The 20,099-nt window shown below is 40.4% G+C and overlaps 1 protein-coding gene across 1 annotated transcript in view; it reads left to right on the top strand.

The window, feature by feature from the left end:
* The first annotated feature begins 10,142 nt into the window (after window positions 1-10,142).
* Window positions 10,143-20,099, top strand: part of LOC132560118 (uncharacterized) — a 15,009-nt gene continuing 5,052 nt past the window's right edge. Inside the window, exons 1-2 of the mRNA XM_060224763.1 lie at window positions 10,143-10,222; window positions 17,662-17,809. Coding sequence (XP_060080746.1) covers window positions 10,214-10,222; window positions 17,662-17,809 — 157 coding nt within the window. The 5' untranslated portion in view covers window positions 10,143-10,213. The remainder of the gene's footprint in view (window positions 10,223-17,661; window positions 17,810-20,099) is intronic.

Raw genomic sequence — 20,099 nt, 5'->3', positions numbered from 1 at the left:
CGCTCTCCCAGAGCTTGAAACCAGGTACAGTCAGCCACAGGCACTCGAGGCCAGGATATTATTTTTTAAACATTGATTTTTGTTTTAGCACTCATGACTGACGTTATTTAAACGAAATATCAGCAGAATTCAAGTTTATGTGCCGGTTGACAAATCCGAGGTCCACGGTCATTAAAAATACACAAGGCAAGCAACTCCAGATTTTAAAAAATCGACCCCTCGCTTGGAAACTGGCTCAAAAAAAGTAGTTATGATAAGTTCCTTGTAAAACAATATGTATCCGTAGGTAGTGTGTATATTTACCTTTTATATGGTGCTTAACATTACAGGCAACGAGAAATTCACAATACGTACATGAGATTAACATCTCAATAACCGGAGATTTTATCGTCCATGTAATTATCTTTGACGGAAGTAACATGCCATTTCAAGGGCGGTCACTCCGACTTTTTGGGAGAAGAGTTCCGGATAGCACTATACCAGTGAACAGGTAAGAAAGTTTCCGATGTCATTACGCGCGTAACTTCAAAATAGATATTTTTATTTCTACAAATACATTTGCGGGGATGGAAAAATAATGGCTGGGCAAAGAAAATCACTATGGAAAATATAATTTAATTTCCAATTTCTAAGTTAATATATTCCCCCAAGATATTTTTCATAAATTGCGCCCTTTTTTCATTATCTGCATGATTTTTTTCTATTTTTTTTTTTTTAAAAAATTCTCATTACCGCCAGCTTGATTGAAAGTTGATGCATTCTGTATACTCCCTTACCATGATATTGTATCCGAGTTGGCAAATGTGGACTTTCTTTGCCCAGCCATTATTTTTCCATCCCCGCAAATGTATTTGTAGAAATAAAAATATCTATTTTGAAGTTACGCGCGTAATGACATCGGAAACTTTCTTACCTGTTCACTGGTATAGTGCTATCCGGAACTCTTCTCCCAAAAAGCCTGTAATGTTAAGCACCAAATAAAAGGTAAATATACACACTACCTACGGATACATATTGTTTTACAAGGAACTTATCATAACTACTTTTTTTGAGCCAGTTTCCAAGCGAGGGGTCGATTTTTTAAAATCTGGAGTTGCTTGCCTTGTGTATTTTTAATGACCGTGGACCTCGGATTTGTCAACCGGCACATAAACTTGAATTCTGCTGATATTTCGTTTAAATAACGTCAGTCATGAGTGCTAAAACAAAAATCAATGTTTAAAAAATAATATCCTGGCCTCGAGTGCCTGTGCAGTCAGCGGTATATATACACCTGAGTGAGCCCACATAATATGACGTAATCAGTACACGTAACAATACAGGTAACACACGCTTAGTACAATTCACAAATGTTTACGTATTCATTACATTACCCACGCCTCAAAAAATATTGGTCGTCCTGACCAATGCACATAAAAACACATATATCGGCAATACATCGGGACTTCCAAACAAAAATCTCACAACCACACGTTCGGTACCCATCCATCCATACTCGCTTTCCCTTGCGCTTTAAACGGCAAAAAACGTATTTCAATCAGAGCATGTACAATACATATACAAATGTACGCCTGCTATAAATCCAATTACAAAAATGCATTCAGAAACAAAGAAACAATAAACATGGAATAAATACACTCACACACACAAACAGTTTCCAAGAAATCAAAAGGCACAAATCTAACGCATATGATTCTATCTCGCACTCTTTCACACCAGCTACCAAACTATCATACAATATAATTATCTGTTACAACATTTTGATATACCTTTAAGACAATTGTGCAATATCATACACAGACAACAATCAATAGTTCGACATAGAACGACAAATGCTATTCCATTATACAAAATATCCATATACATAATACCTCCCCTCCCCCCAATAATGGGTGGACGTCTCGTCCAAATGTCACTAAAGAAAGAACAAAAAACACAATAAGTCCCGCGATAAGCGCGTCCCACGTCTTTAACCTTTGCCATTACCAACACGTCCCGCGTCATCCATGGATTTCTTCAGGCAACGTACTCCTCCCAGTCGATTTTGTGAGACGATCTGGTCACAGTCGTCTCACCATCCGGTCCCACGGTGGTCTTCGTCGTCGTCTCCTTCCGTCTATGCCTTTTCACGGGCATGTAACACTGGATGCCCACGTCGTTGGTCGTGACGTGCTGTGATGACGTGCCTTCTCCTGCGTCCACGACTGGCGTCTTAGACATTTCTTCCCCGTTTGATGTCCTCTTGGCAGGCGTAGAACGGCTTAACGGTGACAATATCTGGGTCTGTACCATCACGGTTTGAAGGGAGACGTCCGGGTCGCTACCAATAGTAGTATTGACTTCTACAGCCTTCTGTGCACTCTCCGACGTGTTCTAGCTTACTGTGATGGTCGGGCATTCTGGAGATTTTTCTGTTTCCGTGGCACTACGCCTAGAAGTGCTGACACGCCTGCGCCTCGGCGGCGTCATATCCTTCGCTTTCTCAGGGTGGTGGCGCTCAATATGACGACGCAGATCCCCCTTTCTTGACAGTGTCTGGGTACAGTATTGGCAGGAATGACGTTCTTTATTGTGCGTCTTCTCTGGTGACTTCCTCTCATCATGGTTGACGCCTAAGGTATCTCGGGCTCTCTCACAGTAAACAACATGTTGTTGAAGCGACCTCATATCGTCATAAAACTTCCCGCACGCAATACACCTGAATGAGTTCGATGGACGACTTGACTGCCAGGATCTTAAATACTGCATATTAACGAGTACCTGCAACGAACAAGGTGATTGTCTTAGACATATGTCGTTACGGACTATCTAGTATAGCTCAAATTCATCATATCGGCGCGATGGTACACGTATACGAACAGGTCTATTTCCTTTGGGTGCCCACTGTTCAGTTGCACATTCCCCAACATTAACATCAAGTATACCTGTCTCACATACTTCTCCCTCTTCAGAGATATCTTCAACTAGTTTATCTGCTGGAGTCTGAAAATGGCCGTGCCGCGACTTCCACGGCTTTAACCGGTCGGAATGAACGACATGTTGCCGGCCTCCTCCGACAGGTTTCACCTCATACGTGACGTCCGAAATTGCTTTCGTAATTTCATACGGACCACGCCAAAATGTTGTAAGTTTCGGGCTCGTACCTGCTTTGACGGTCGGAAAGTAGACCCAAACAATGTCTTTCGGCTTCAGCTTTTGATGCGACGCGCGGGTATCATAATGGCGTTTCTGACGAAGCATTGCGGCCTTCATGTAAACCCGGACATATGTATACGCCTGCTCCATGGCCACTCGCGTGTCCGTTACCCATTGGCTCGCCGTCATGCTGTCACTGTCTGGCGTTTTCCCCATCATGATATCCAAAGGTATCGTCAACTCTCGGCCCAACATTAAGAAATTCGGCGTAAAGTTTGTTGTCTCATGCACCGACGACCTGTACGCCATTAGCAGATATGGAAGGTGACGATCCCAGTCTTTTTGATTTTCACTTACAAAGGATCGAAGCATCTCCTTTAAAGTTCTGTTAAAGCGCTCGACCATGCCGTCACTCTGCGGATGATATGGCGTTGTCCTTGTCTTTTCTATACTAAGCATTCTACACATTTCAGTAAATAACACACTCTCAAATTGTCGACCCTGGTCCGAATGAATAGCCAATGGTGTACCAAATCTTGTCACGATCTCCTCTACCAAGATGGTGGCGATTGTGAGGGTTTCTTGATTCGGGATAGCGAATGCTTCCGTCCATTTTGTAAAGTAATCAGCTATTACTACAATATTTTGGTTGCCACTCTCAGTCCGTGGTAATGGGCCTGTGATATCAATAGCAATTCGTTCCATCGGCATGCCACTCTGTATAAGTTGCATTGGCGCAAAACGCGTCCTTCCTGACTTCTTTCCCCTCTCGCACTTTTCGCACGCAATGATCCATTGCCGTACGTCCCTTTGTAGGCCAGGCCAATAATAGTTTTGTCGCAACTTCTTCAACGTTTTGCGGATGCCAAGATGTCCACCTGTCTTACTGTCATGTGTTTGATTTAGTACCTTTGTGCGCATTCCTTTTGGTACAAGAACTTGATGTATTTTTCTTTGCTGTGTCTTTCCATTCCCTAACAATGACGCGGTCTCGTATTCTGAACCTGTCGAACTGAGCCCAGAGAGATTTAACCTTTCATCCTTCAGCTTTGATTTCCTTGGAATCGGAGCACTTGCCCTGTTTAATCCAATCACCTAGTTTCTTGATGAAATCATCTTTCAGTTGAGCTTCACCAATCGGCAACTCCTCAATCGGTACTTGGGTTTGTTGTTCAGATACAGAAATCGCAGCGCGAGCGTGGCTCCAACCTGTCTTTATATTTTCTTTAGGTACGATTGTACAAACGTCACACGGATCTCTGCTTAAGCCATCGGCGTTTCCATGATCTTTACCCGGACGGTGCTGGATTTCAAACTCGTATGCTGACAATGTTTTGATCCAACGAGCTGTTTGACCTTCAGGATCCTTCTTTTGCATAAGCCAGCGCAGAGCACTATGGTCTGTCCGGATCAAGAACTTTTCTCCGGTAAGATAATGACAGAAATATTGGACAAAGTCTACAACTGCTAACAATAACGCCGCTCGGATTTCTAAAGCATCCCGTTTCCATACATTATCACTCGTTCATTCCCATCCTGCACTTGCGACAAAAGAGCACCAACGCTTACATCGCATGCGTCCGTATCCAAAATGAACGGCAATTCAAAGTTTGGGTGGGCTAGTATTGGCGCAGATGTTAGTTTAACCTTCAGTTGGGAAAATGTCGTCTGGCAAGATGGTGACCACACAAACGCATGCTCCTTTGACGTGAGTGTATGAAGGGGTTTTGCAATCTGGGAATAATTGTATATAAACTTGCGATAGTACCCACACAATCCTAAAAACGACCGGACCTCAGCGATATTTCTCGGCACTGGCCACTCCCGCACAGCTTATCCGGTCTTATCCGGGTCCGTGGCAACTCCATCTTCTGAGATTACATGCCCCAAGAATGAAACTTCCTTGGCAAAAAGTGTGCATTTGCGAGGTTTCAACTTCAAACCCGCGTCTGCTAGACGCCCAAATACGCTGTCTAGATTGTTGAGACACTCCTCGAACTCACGACCATGAACAATGATGAGTAGATCAAACATACTTCCCACTGCAATCCTGCTAACACGGTCTCCATAAGACGTTCAAATGTTGCAGGGGCGTTGCACAACCCGAACGGTAACACCTTAAATTGAAAAAGCCCTTTACGTGTCGCAAAGGCCGTTTTCGCTTTGTCTACAGGATCCATGCCTATTTGCCAGTATCCGGACGAAAGGTCTAGGGTCGAAAACCATTTCGCACCACCTAGCTTGTCCAGGGAATCGTCAACACGGGGGAGCGGATAAGCGTCCTTGATCGTAGCGTTGTTCAGCTGTCGGTAATCTACACAGAAGCGCAGACTACCATCCTTCTTACGAACAAGAACAATACCTGATGCCCAAGGGCTTGATGACGGTTCAATGATTCCCCTTTCCAACATCTCGTTGACCTGCTTGTCAGCTTCCTGCAGTGAATGATGAGGCAGTCGGCGAGGTGGTTGCTTGATAGGTTTCCTAGTTCCAGTGTCAATCGTGTGTTTCACCACATCAGTCTGTCCTAGATCTTTGTCATCCTTTAAAAACAAGTCCCCATTTGACTTGCTCACTGGTATTGTCTGTCTGACTACGTTCTGTATAGGTTCAAATTGCCTTATTGCTGTACCTTGATATAGGACCTGAGCTTCCTCATCTGGGTTAATCAATCTTACTGGTACCGTTTCTGCTGCCTGTGTAAATGTTCGACCTACGATAGTATTTCCATGTTTTCCTCCTTCTGCCAGAGGTTCTATCAAACCAATGCTATTGCTTGTCTCTGTTTCTAGAGCTGCAGGTACTACTACTTCGCTACGCGGAGGAATTGTGACAGTTTCGGCGACATGTACGCGACAACAGCCAAACCGGCCCGCTAACCGACACGCCAGAATCTCGCCGTTTACTCTAAGCTCTTTCTTATTCAAGTCGACATGGCAGTTTTGTTGGTACAAGAAATCAAGGCCCAAAATGGCGGAAGTCGTAATATCGGCTACAATTGCCTTGAACCGTAGTGTTTTCTGACCAACAGTCAACGTAAACTCGGATTTCCCTCGTTTGCCGCTATTACGTCTTTCTTTACCGGTTCTAACTTAGGACGCTGCGCTGTTGGGATGCGATGAAAAAGATCGATAGACAGCAAGGTAACAGTGGCACCGGTATCCACGAGCATCTCTGTAGACGTTTCGTTCAATGTCCCGGAAATGTAAACGCCCGCCTCATCTTGTTCATATCCGGTACTCATATTTGAATACGCCGGCCTATCTTTATTATCTGGACAATTTCGCCGGAAATGACCCTCCTTCCCGCACTTAAAGCATTTGTTGTCCTTCGGTCGGCTCCTGTTTGATCTACTTTTTTTCAGTTTGTCTATCTCGGATTTCATGTCAAGAATCATCTTTTTCAGTTCCTTAAGAGTGCTGACTGTGTCGTCTTGAACGGAAGTCTCTACCGTTATGTCTGCGGCCCTGGCGTAACCTTTGTATTCTGTCCTAGCATGTTCGGCTTTCTCAAATGCTTTTAACTCTACAGCCGTTGCTGTAGTGTTGAAGATAATTTAGTAAAATTGGCCTTATCTGCAGCTGGGAGATTACCCAATACGTCTTGCGCTAACCCCCTTAAGTTTACAGCGAGGTGGAGACCCTTGTCAACGTCAGACCAACGATTTATAGACGCGCACATTTCAAAATGAGTCAAGTAATCTACCCAGGACGTAAGACCGTCGCATGTTGCTGGTTTAACCTTCATTGTAGCCCATTTGGGTTCTTCAACTGCTGTTGGTGTCCTTTGCAAATTTCTTAAATCAATTATTGGTTCTTCCTTATAAGGCCTATTGTTTGGGGAAGTCACGTTGTTGCCGAGCCTATTCTGTTCCTTTGGCAGACAAATTCCAAACTGTTCGTCAATGCTTCTTTCTTGATTGTCAAACTCCTGCCACCTCATGGTGCTTGACATGACGTCATCACCGCTAAGATATCCCACCTGACGTCGGCGTTGTGTCTTCGGCATACGCTCTTCCATTAGTGAAACCTTCCTGCGCATCTTTGCATCATTTGACTCCTGTTCTTGTTTCGACGTAACGCCATCTGTTTGCATAGAGATATGTGTCTCCCTTTTTACTGGAGCTAATGTACCGCGTTTAGGTTTTCGGTGGTTTGTCTTTGGTCTTGCCCCATTGTTTATAACCTCGTTTTGTTGCTCCATTGACTTAAAATGTGTTGTCGGCGTTTGTTGCTCTAGCGATATATTTAATGATGAGAACGCCTGCTGTGCCGGCGATAACGCTGGATACGCCTGTTGCACCGATGATAACGCCGGGTATATCTGCTGCGCCGACGATAACGCCGGTTCATTATTCTGTTGTGATAGTAGCGCCCGTGACGCCGCTTGTGCCTGTGCTTTACCGCTCGACATACTCATCTGGTCAATCTCCGCTTGCAGTCTGTCAATAGTTACGTATAACTCCTCAAGTGTCGACGTCATATTTACGCCGTACACCGCTGCCACCAATTTTGTAACCGTTTACCGTCTGTGGTCCATCGTTGTCCTTCCGGGTTCTGGCGTACAAAGGCGTTCGAACCTCCAGGAGTAAATGTTCTGACAAATAAGCCAACGCTATCACTGACAGTTTCCACAGTTTATTCGCAAAACAGATAAAAGACCACTAGAAACAGGGCAGTGCGTCTTATTATGTGGGCACCCAAAGATATCTATGTAGTTAGTCACTCGGTGCCGTGAGGATAGCAACGCAGAGGCTCCGGCATTCCCAAACGCCGCTACGGCGTACCCGGCGACAACCCGTGCGCCCGCCGACGTCAGCCCTTTGCCGTTCCGGTCCACTGGTCCCCTCACGTCACCGAGTGCTTACCTGTCATTGCTCTCACCTGAATATTCTTCGCTGGACCGCTCTCCCAGAGCTTGAAACCAGGTACAGTCAGCGGTATATATACACCTGAGTGAGCCCACATAATATGACGTAATCAGTACACGTAACAATACAGGTAACACACGCTTGGTACAATTCACAAATGTTTACGTATTCATTACATTATGTATATTTCTGAGCACCAGTCCGTAACAAACTAGATTTTCTTTCGTTTTTGTAATATTATAGTGAGACGAGCATAAATAAAAGCAAATGTTATTGACGTGTCTGACTATAAAAACAAACCTTGGGAGTCTCAAATATTCAAATATGAATAAAATCTCACAGCAAGTCCCACCTCGATGCTGCATCCAACAGTTAGCTCGACTTTGCGAAGGACTCACAATTATTTAAGACAATAACAGCACTATACAAATAGTGTAATACAAATCTCGAGAATTCCTGAGTTTCTAGTGGTCCTTGTCCCAGTCAGATTTTATCTATAAACCAGTGAAATTTTAGCTTAAAGTGAGCACCTACAATTTGCGACCGTGTAGGTCCGCCATCTTGAAAGGACCCTACCTTATCGGGTACATGTACAACAGTGGTAAACAAAAATGACGTAGTGAAGATATTTTTAACACTAGAGACAAACACCTTTGGTAGGTCAATGCAAAATATGGTCATATTTAAACGGACGGACTTATAAAAAGATTAAAGAACCACGTATGACTGCAATCATGGTAGGAAACAACCATATATGGTTATGTCTTCCTTGTGTCATTGTCACTTATAATTACATACCTGAACATAATTCAGGCGTTAAATATTTTGAAATATAGCAACTGTCCCATTTTTTTTTTTTTTTTATTTATTTTTCTTTCAAATTTTGAAAGTATGACATTTTAATTTCCTCTGCCAATGTCTTCCGCTAGTCCGTCTATTTTCGAGAACAGGTGTGACGCCCATAACAGACCGTATTTGGTAATCGATTTGATCACGCCGACAGGTCACAGAACAGTACATGATCTTGTCATATTTCCGCAATATTTGAGTAGATTGGTCATAAAATAACACTCTAGTTTCGCATTACAAACAGTATTTTCTCAAGAAATATTCTATTGTCAGGGTCTATATCAGCAGTGTTTCAATGCTAGGATTAAATAGATAGAAGTAGAGGGAAACCTACCAGGATTAATGTTAGTTAATATGGTAGTCCAATCCTGTGGAAAAAGGAAACCGTCCTTTTCGAACTACACATAATATTATCTCCGGTGTGTTCAATCAGCAGTACTTTTCAGTCGTGTTTTGAAGTAGGAAATTACTGACTTTTATTAACACAATTCAAGCCAAACGTTACTAGCACATTAATTATTACTCTGTTAACTGAATTACTTAATAAAATAGAGATGTAAAAAGATATAAACAAACATGTAAATAAATAATATACAGTCAACTTGTATACATGCCAATCCTCCCCAGATCTATAGAAACGTTCTTAAAACACAACCAGAATTAATGTTTCGATGACTACACGGTTACTTTCATCAGACAAACGTGTGTATACGTAGTGAGGATTGGACCAACTTTTTCGCCTGTAGTACAATATCATGTGCACTAAGGTCGAAAAAGTATGACGAGATGGTAAACAGATTATATATCAACTTCGTTCCATTTTATAAAAAATATCTTCGAAAAATGCTGGTATAATTTGGAATTATTTAACGATTTTTTGACATAACGACATACTTTTTTCATTTAATGACGGTTTTAGAGGGCTAATACAAAGATCCATTGCCGTGTAAAAGCCACTATGGGTAAAAGATTCGAAGGCTTTGTAAAAAACTTAAATCTCCGGACAAAAAATAACAAAATTACGGACTGACAATGAACACAATGTCGTGACAGACGTAAAGATAACACCATATATGTCACTTCTTAATGCAATTGTCAAAACTCAGTGCCCAACATTGCAATCGAATATCTTGGAATTCCATGTATCTCACTTATACACGTGACACACTTCGTTATTCGGTTAACCAAATATAGTATGCTCAAGTTATCAAACAAGTCATACCTATTTTAAGACTGACAAGGATATATAAACGGCACACTGTACATGCTACGGTATTAGATGTGTGACCTCGACGCCTCGTTCTGGTGATTACTAACTATACTTCCTGCTATTTCTACGCAGTGTCTACAAGCGTCAACATGTCGATGGTAAGTATATGTAATTACTTTGAATTATCGCGAGCGCTGTTATACTGAATGTTGGTGAAGCTTTCAGAGATACACAGACGACGAAAGACTTCTTACTAAGCACGTAACACAGTCATTTGTAACAGGTGGTGGGTGAAAGTCTGAAATAGTGGCTTTTCCGAAACAGCTTGTCAAGCTGGTGCGAAAGCTGTTTAGTTCTCACCGAAGCTTGGACTTTTGACTGTGGGTAGCTAGCTATAGGGTTAGGTTAGAACCCGAGCAAGGGTTGACTTAGTTGGTAGGACAACCTAGTGCTTATTCAGGACCGACTAAGTGGTATTGCTCGGCGACGAGTTCAGTAGTTGGAACGGGTCCTACTTAAACCAGCCCGCAGACGCCCGCAAGTATACATAGACGCCCGCAGGCGTTCTGGATACGATAGTTAAGAAATAAAGTTATATAATGGTTATTTTTACTTAATCAAACCCATCTGTAAAATTTCGAAGTGATTTCTCGCTGATAAAGAAAGTTATACGCGATACGATTTTCCTCTCGCGTGACAGCAGCGCCGCCCGCCATGATGAATCTTAAGCCCCGCCCACTTCCCCCCGTGGTGTTAATATGAAGAACCATATATGGAAGAACTTAACACTGCTGTCGCCGGAATGGAAAAATACTTGTGCTGTATGAATAACTGCATAAATATATATAAAGTAAATGTTAAATAAATCAACTTGAAATACAATTATATTAAATAATTGTTAATATCAAATGAATATTGACCAGATAATTGGCTTACAAAAAAAATACAATGAATCTCATTAATTTAAATTTTGTCACAAAATACTGAGGTATGGCGAATTAAATAATGAAATGAAAAAGTAAAAAAGACAAAAGTGAAATACAAAATTAAAACAATAACACAGAAATGCAATTAATTTATTTTGCTTTATTTTTTTTATATTTACACATTTTTATATGTTGTTCCAAAACAAAATACGATATGTAGAACTCTTAGCCATATTTCTTGAAACCGTTGTGAAATATGTTTCCAGACCCAACGACGTGGACGTGGTTCTACAAATGGGTCCAATTTAAATTTATGATTATTTATTACTTTTTATTTTCTTTAGACATGTTGGTCAATTTGAACACACTACATAAACTTACAATGACCAATAACAAGGCATTATTCTTTGATGTACATACACATACAGTAGAGAAAATATAGACTACATGTATACACGAGCATAATACAATGTAATGTGTAACTTATATTACTAACCAGGATGACAAAGCTTTTTGTAGTTTCACACCCACAAAATTGACACTTTTTGGGTGTTTTTGTTTGGGGTGTTTTTGATGTATTTGTAGAAATACAGGATTCCTTACATTATAGTATATATAATAGTTGTATGAGATATTTCTTTCCTCTTATAATTGTTTTGATTTACGTTTCGATTTTTTAAACACTCGATCCATGTTAGCGAGGAAGAGTCCTACAGAATTTCAGACCATATTGTTGTCGAGCTTTATAAGTAATACTGTAACCTAATACATATATTATAAAAACCTAAATTCTGAAAATTAAATATAAATCACCCAATCGCAACATTATATATGAAATTTAAGAAAAAAAATACTTCGCGCAATTTTAAACTTATTATTCCTGGAAATGTAATACATTTGTAATTGAAACGGTGTTCTAAATTACATGTATCAACAAAAAAATAACCATACAAATAGCATTACCTAGCATAATCTACACGGGTAACTCGGCGAAGAGACGATGTACGGCGGGAAAGGTTCATGTTGAAATGATGAAGTTTGTTCCAAACAAAGCTTTCTTTTATGCAAAAACCATAACCCCCAATAATATACAACCATCCTGTTGACACATTAACCTGTAAAACGCAATGAAAACAACTTAACGGATATGCATTGAAAAAAAACAAAAGCCAATTGTGAAACGACTAAAGAATCACCATCGAAGCAAGAATTTTGGCGACTGCCTCATCGACGTCAATAAAAATAAGCATGACCCATCATCTCCGAATTTGCAGGTAGTTATCTATCCAATCATGTCACTTAGTTGACATTTCACCTTTTCATTCACAACGAATACCTTCTACAATACACAAGAGATTATACACTAACTTACCGGTAATGCAATCACAAGTAATCCACCAGTGACACATCAAAACGCGAAAAGAAGTATAGTGGGCTTAAACTATTTTATCACATGATTAAATATACTTTTTTTGTGTTACAATTCCCAAGTTCGCACTGTTAGTTAAGAATTTTGATTATCGCATTAACGCAAATAAATGTTTAAAATTGCATGATATCTCCTGTTAAAAAAAAAATCGTTGCATTTTCTAGAACTTAATTATGCTTTTTATAATATGGGAATTTGGGATGGGGTTATCTCATATTTAAAAAAAGATCGTTGCATTCACTTGAATTTAATTTTTTTTTTTTTTATAATTTGGGATGGGGGAGATAAAGTACAAACTCTCTCATTTCTTTCAACGTCATTATAGCGACCACGTTCAATATATTGATGGTGTGCAGATATATTTTTTGTGTAACTTTTTGCATAAGACTTATATCTCTACTTTTATAAGATATGCCTTGAAATTAAAATAATATATCAAATGTTAATATAATTATGTATAACAAGAGCTGTTTGAGAACAGCATAGCTCGCCTACTGACAACATTTTTTAAAAACAAGTTTACGAATTTCTGTATTTTTTCGGGCCCTATGGCTTTTAACCTTTTAACCATCTATGACACGTTTGCGAATTCTGTGTCTTTTTGAAATTTTAGTTTAAAAAAAATTAATTCAGTATACGACAATTAGATGGCAGCACTGTTGTCGTTGCTAAATTGTGCAGGATGTGGGCGGAGCAAGTAGGTATTGACCACCCCGGCGACAGCTGTGCCATTGTCTACGGCGCTGGAAGTGGGCGGGGCTTAAGATTCATCATGGCGGGCGGTGCTGCTGTCACGCTGTTATGAGAGGAAAATCGTATCGCGTATAACTTTCTTAATCAGCGAGAAATCACTTCGAAATTTTACAGATGGGTTTGATTAAGTAAAAATAACCATTATATAATTTTATTTCTTAACTATCGTATCCACAACGCCTGCGGGCGTCTATGTATACTTGCGGGCGTCTGCGGGCATCTGTGGGCTGGTTTAAGTAGGACCGAGTTGGAACTAGGGTTAGGTGAAGTCACTGGGTGTCGAGCTTGCACTCACGCTCACATGCTAGTCAGAACAGTCTGTGTCGGGACAGCAGTCCATGTGAATACTAGTTCGTTCGTTAATTTTATTGTTAACTCAGGTAGAGTTTGCTGTTCCACACTATATGTATATATCGGCATTTGTTAGCTAGTATCTCTGCAAGGAATCAGAGACTTACCCACCGTGTGCAAAGCTAGGCTGCACGTTACATATACATTTTTCAGTCTCTGTCAGTATGATCTGTTTCCACTACCCCGTAAACTAACGATAGGTACAGTACGTAGCCTACCTATTGACATCGCATATATATAGTTGTATATAATTTTAATTGTCTAGAACTGCCCTACGAAGATTCTGGAAAGGGGAAGACATTGTCGTTCTACGAATTTTTAAAATGAACATTGTTTTCACCAGGAGCGAATTTTCATAACAACAGATATATTTCTATTTCTTTTTATTTTAAAAGATAAAAAAATGTCGTGTTCATAACGACCCAAAACAGTTCTATTGGTACCTGGTATACCACTCCATATATGGTTATAGAGCTGTGTTCTATATATAGACACGAACGCTATGGCAGTGTTTTTATTGCACGAGTACAATTTATAATGAGCCATGGCGATTGGAAAACAAGTTAAAATTCTATTAACTGTGTTTTCATACCATTTAAATAACTCTAAAATTAAAATGGTATTAAAATAACAAATTTAAATGATATTGAAATAAAAGATGGAAAGGATATTGAAATAAATTCAAAGAAAATTATTTGACAGCATTTATTACCCAATATGAGATCAGCCAGGTAATAAAAAAATATGTAATTCCAAATGAAAGAATCCAGATGGCAGATGAAATAATTTAAACAACTATTGTCCACTGTGGTCAGTTTGTTTCTTGTGTTTACTGGATTGTATCTCGGAGGATGGGTGGGGGATGGGGATTGTATCTCGGAGGATGGGTGGGGGATAAGGGATTGTGTCTCGGAGGATGGATGGGGGATAAGGGATTGTGTCTCGGAGGATGGGTGGGGGATGGGGATTGTGTCTCGGAGGATGGGTGGGGGATGGGGATTGTGTCACGGAGGAGGGGTGGGGGATAAGGGATTGTATCTCGGAGGATGGGTGGGGGATGGGGATTGTATCTCGGAGGATGGGTGGGGGATGGGGATTGTATCTCGGAGGATGGGTGGGGGATGGGGATTGTGTCTCGGAGGATGGGTGGGGGATAAGGGATTGTGTCTCGGAGGATGGGTGGGGGATAAGGGATTGTGTCTCGGAGGATGGGTGGGGGATAAGGGATTGTGTCTCGGAGGATGGGTGGGGGATAAGGGATTGTGTCTCGGAGGATGGGTGGGGGATAACGGATTGTAACTCGTAGGATGGGTGGGGGATGGGGATTGTGTCTCGGAGGATGGGTGGGGGATAAGGGATTGTGTATCGGAGGATGGGTGGGGGGATAAGGGATTATGTCTCGGAGGATGGGTGGGGGATGGGGATTGTGTCTCGGAGGATGGGTGGGGGATAAGGGATTGTATCTCGGAGGATGGGTGGGGGATAAGGGATTGTGTCTCGGAGGATGGGTGGGGGATAAGGGATTGTATCTCGGAGGATGGGTGGGGGATGGGGATTGTGTCTCGGAGGATGGGTGGGGGATAAGGGATTGTGTCTCGGAGGATGGGTGGGGGATAAGGGATTGTATCTCGGAGGATGGGTGGGGGATGGGGATTGTGTCTCGGAGGATGGGTGGGGGATAAGGGATTGTGTCTCGGAGGATGGGTGGGGGATGGGGATTGTGTTTCGGAGGATGGGTGGGGGATGGGGATTGTGTCTCAGAGGATGGGTGGGGGATAAGGGATTGTGTCTCGGAGGATGGGTGGGGATAAGGGATTGTGTCTCGGAGGATGGGTGGGGGATAAGGGATTGTGTCTCGGAGGATGGGTGGGGGATGGGGATTGTGTATCGGAGTATGGGTGGGGGATGGGGATTGTGTCTCGGAGGATAGGTGGGGGATGGGGATTGTGTCTCGGAGGATGGGTGGGGGATAAGGGATTGTCTCGGAGGATGGGTGGGGGGATGGGGATTGTGTCTCGGAGGATGGGTGGGGGATGGGGATTGTGTCTCGGAGGATGGGTGGGGGGATAAGGGATTATGTCTCGGAGGATGGGTGGGGGGATGGGGATTGTGTCTCGGAGGATGGATGGGTGATGGGGATTGTGTTCCGTGGATGAGCGTCCGAGAGGATGGGTTGGGGATTGGGATTGTGTTCTGTGGATGAGTGGGGGATTGGGGATTGTGTCCCGGGGATGAGTGGGGAGTCGATGATAATTTGAGACACCAATAATCAGACTTTAAACCAGAACAATGTAGCAAATTTGAATCCACACATACAAAACCTAATATGTCACAATTGAAAGTTTCACAGAGGTGTAGTCAATAAATAATGAAATTTAAAGAAAGACATGGTTTTACATTTGTAGACTGTCAAAAACTTGGACTCAAGTGGATATATTTATTATGTCAATTGAATTGAAATCATTGTTGTTGTGTTTGAGGATGTAGTTGGACTGGGAGCAGAACTATGTATTTTATAAATGGAATAAATGTCCATAATTTTTGAAATACTATGTATATTCCATTAGGTATCATCATGTCATTTTAGCATAGGTGCCATAATTACTGCGAGAGTTGGTTTATGTGACCTCAAGTGATTATCCCAAGAAGCTAAAATATAGACCAATCTGTGCTGATGTTGTTGTGTCCTTGAGCAATTGACCCTAATGTAGGTATTAAGTAATTAATACAATATTAATGAGGTGGGATGGAGTGTCATTCTTGTCAGATTGCCCCAACTTCTATCAGGTCGGTTATCCGGGGGTCAGGGCTAACATTTGGCATGTCAAGTTTGGGGCAATGGGACCATTGAGAAACATTGTGCCTATAATGGGGATTTGTATGGTCAGCCATTAACCTCCTCACCTTGACAGGTTTAGCCAATGACAACCTAGGAGGTTTGTAGGTTACACTGCTGCACTGACCTGCCCAGCCACAGTCTCCAGAGCACTGTGGAGTGACCAGGTCCCACCTCCAGCACTGACAGGGCTTAAGAATCCTGAATGATAAAAACCAGGAAAAGAAATCCACTCACCATGTTGGATTTAGATTCGGATGATGAAATCATTGAGGAGGCTGTCAGCCAAGAAGACCTGGAAGAAGGCAAAGTAAAAAAATGGGCAGCATTTAAACGCCTGTCTGCCAGAACATCAGAAATATTACTGAAGCTTGGTTTCCAGTGTATGGAAGCTTTGGCGTTGTTGGAGCCAAAAGACCTGATTAATTCAGATATACCGGTTGGTCAGCAAAAGCTTCTGCTGAAAGCATTGGCTCAGACATTTCCGAATGGTTCATATGCACAGCATAATGGACTTAAACACAAAGAAACCCCATGCCAGGCTTCAGTGGGGGCCAATCAAACATCAGAATTACTCTGATGGCATGTGGCAGGCCTCCCTAAAGTTGTTCAGTGAGGCAGTCATCAGCTACTACAAGGACACCCCACTTTAAAATGATTCTGGCTGTTCACAGGGCAATGAACGCAGTAAACAAAATACTGCAGCAAAATTTTGTCGGAGGCAATTCTTTTTGAAAGGGATTGAAAATTATAAATAGTGTTAAAATGTCTTCCCTTTGATCTTAGAACTTGGACTCATGATAAAAAAAATTCAAACTTTTACATTTCAGTGTAGATATACATATAAATGGGTTATCACAAACCAAATATTGTGACTAACCCTTTGGCTAAGGGTACACTAAAGTTATGACTGGTGAAAAAAGTAGACGTTGAAATCATTACTTATGGGATCACCATTAAGATAGATGGTTAAGGTACAGTTGAAGCAAGTATGGATGTAGTTACTATACATGGTGTACTATTAGTCCTACTGAAGATTCAGAGACTGATATTGTCTTATATCTAAGCATCACACAAATGTTTCCCTTAGGGCACTAGAATTTATTGTGGTGAAAAGGTAAATTCAAAATTTGTAATACATTTTACTTGTAAATTTTTCATAAAGCATCTAGCGGGAAGGGGGGGGGGGGAGGGGGATTGAGGAATCAAGTTTATATATCAATGAAGGGTGATGGTCTCCACCAAAAGCTGATTAACACATATGCAGACACTTCATGTTTCTTTCTCTTATTTTTGTTTCAGTCTGGAATTTCTCTGGCTCCAGAGGTGAAAGCCGCTTTTCTTGAAATGAAACAGAATAAAAGTTATGGTTACATAATCATCAAACTTGATAAAAAGCAAAAGGTCATGGAACTTTTTCGTACAGGCCCTAAAAATGCAGGAGCAAAAAGTAAGTCTGCTGAACCTATTTAATTCTAATATCTTTTTATGTCTCTTTGTCCTCTATCGATAATCTGTTTACTTTTCAGCATCAACTATCATTATGTAAGAAATAATCCCAGATTCATGGCTGAAGTCATTAACAAGCTGTAAACAAGAGGTATCATTTTTTAATGGAGTTGAATGACCTTGATTCATTCAAAGATACTAAATTTATACAAGAATTAAAACAAAAGTTCTTTTGAACAACACATAAAGTTACCCAAAAGAAGCATCTAATGTATATTCTTAAACACTGTATGTGCCTTGAAAAGTAAAATGTAAGTGAGCATTTCTTAGTTCAATAGGTTTGCTTCACTCAAATGAAAATACTGGTAAATTCTAGGAGACTTGTGTACATGTTTATACAGTAGACTGTCCAACATACATTTTTTGTAATACAGAGTTATCTGCTCTTGTTAACAGATATTGATGGTTACATCATTAGTTTGCGTGGGAAAATACATTGTTTTCTCACGACATTACTCTCATACACAAATGATGTAGGGATCAATGCCTGCACAATAACTCTTCATTACATACAAAAGAAAAAAAATGAGTTCATAATTAAATAAAATGCCATATCAGACATGATTTGGACCAAATAATGGAAGAGTAAGAAAAGTCTACATCTGTATATATATTGTAATATGGATGAAAAGTACGTCTGAATACAGGAAAATAGTGTAAGTTGAGAATACCACTAGAAATACAATGGAAATAGATAAAAGGAGATAAGTAGAACTCTTACATCTATATTGTGACACCATCGTGATCTGGACCCAATCTCAGATCTATTCAACATGGTAGCGTGTAGGCTGTCACAATATATATAGGGCTAAACCCGATAAATAAATAGATAATTCAGGACTAAGTGGTGTTCCTCTCCGTAGCTTCCAAGTACTCCTGTTCACTTGGTATATTTCTTGATAATTTGTTATCCCTTTTAATTCAAACAGATCATGACATTAGTTTGACCTGGACTTGACCTTTTCTCGTCATCCAATTCAGTATAATCAGATAACTAAGTAATCACTTATGAAGAGTGTTCCAATAGCATCAGACTATCCTATGGTTATTTGAACAAGTCATGTTCCTAGATGTAGCTCAGTTGTACAGAAAACCAGAAGATTGTGATAAAGTTCAATATTTAATTAGGCAATGAATCTCCTATGTCAAGAAAAATAAGTTACATTAATAATTCTATCAGATTCACACAATCTTTCACACTTAGTAGTTAATTTCTACAACTTCATATTCGAGTAAGATGGACAATATTATTTTTATTATATTAGCTTTCCTCACATGAAATTAACACATTAATCAGAAGGCCTAAAGCTTACATTAAAATAGGCAAAATCTTAACATACGCAAGTTAGGAAAATACACATCCATTCTAGGTCTGGTCCTACACACTTCCAAAACATTTACATCCTTAGATAAAATAAGGCAAAAACTAACATTCCTTTATTCCAGACTTCTTATTCCTACATAATAACTACATTACTTCTACTTCTATAATTTATGCTTGCTCGACTTACAAAAGTTTTCTCGTAAACACGGTGAAAATACTGCAGTCATATTAATTCTTTAAATAACCTCTACAAGTGTGCAAACAGTTAATACGTTACTTCCAGTCAAAACAAAGCACAGCACAACAGAAACACTTGACATGTAACTGATAATATTTCACCACTTTCCTCAATCATGATGGATAACAACTATCCAGAAGCATTTACACATCTCTAAGAAAGATTGATATTAAATATACATGTCATTTATGGCAAGATTAATATTTAAAGGCATAATATAAAGTGATACTTGGTCACATCACCATTCTGTCACAATGTTAAATATATACATAAATGTATATACATGTATACACAAGGAAAAAAATCATGCACTGCTGGTGTGTATGTAATCACACAGCTTACCTTTGTAAGCACAGTATCCATTAATCCATCAGTAAAAAACTACACTTATCCGCTATACATGCACTTGACACAACCAAGTTATTCCTTGATAACTGAAGTTTGAGCTTATTTTCTAAGAATTGTTCTGTAAGTTTTTGTGTCATGGAATAACCTTTCTTTTCTTACCTTTTTTCAATATAATAAAAAGTTTATTGTCGATGCTGTAGGAATTTTGGACACATTGCAACTGGAAAGCTTCCTTCTGTTTCTATTGGTTTGCTGTTGTGAGGTCTTCAAACACAGTAAATCCAAAGTTCTTGAGACTCCATCTTGCCCTGATCACCTCCT

The sequence above is a fragment of the Ylistrum balloti genome, unplaced genomic scaffold (genome assembly GCF_031769215.1).
Source record: "Ylistrum balloti isolate Yb309-2 unplaced genomic scaffold, AGI_CSIRO_Ybal_v1 Utg371016, whole genome shotgun sequence".
In the NCBI taxonomy this organism is placed as follows: domain Eukaryota; kingdom Metazoa; phylum Mollusca; class Bivalvia; order Pectinida; family Pectinidae; genus Ylistrum; species Ylistrum balloti.
Note: the sequence above shows the minus strand (reverse complement) of the source record. Positions and strands in the feature narration are given on the sequence as shown.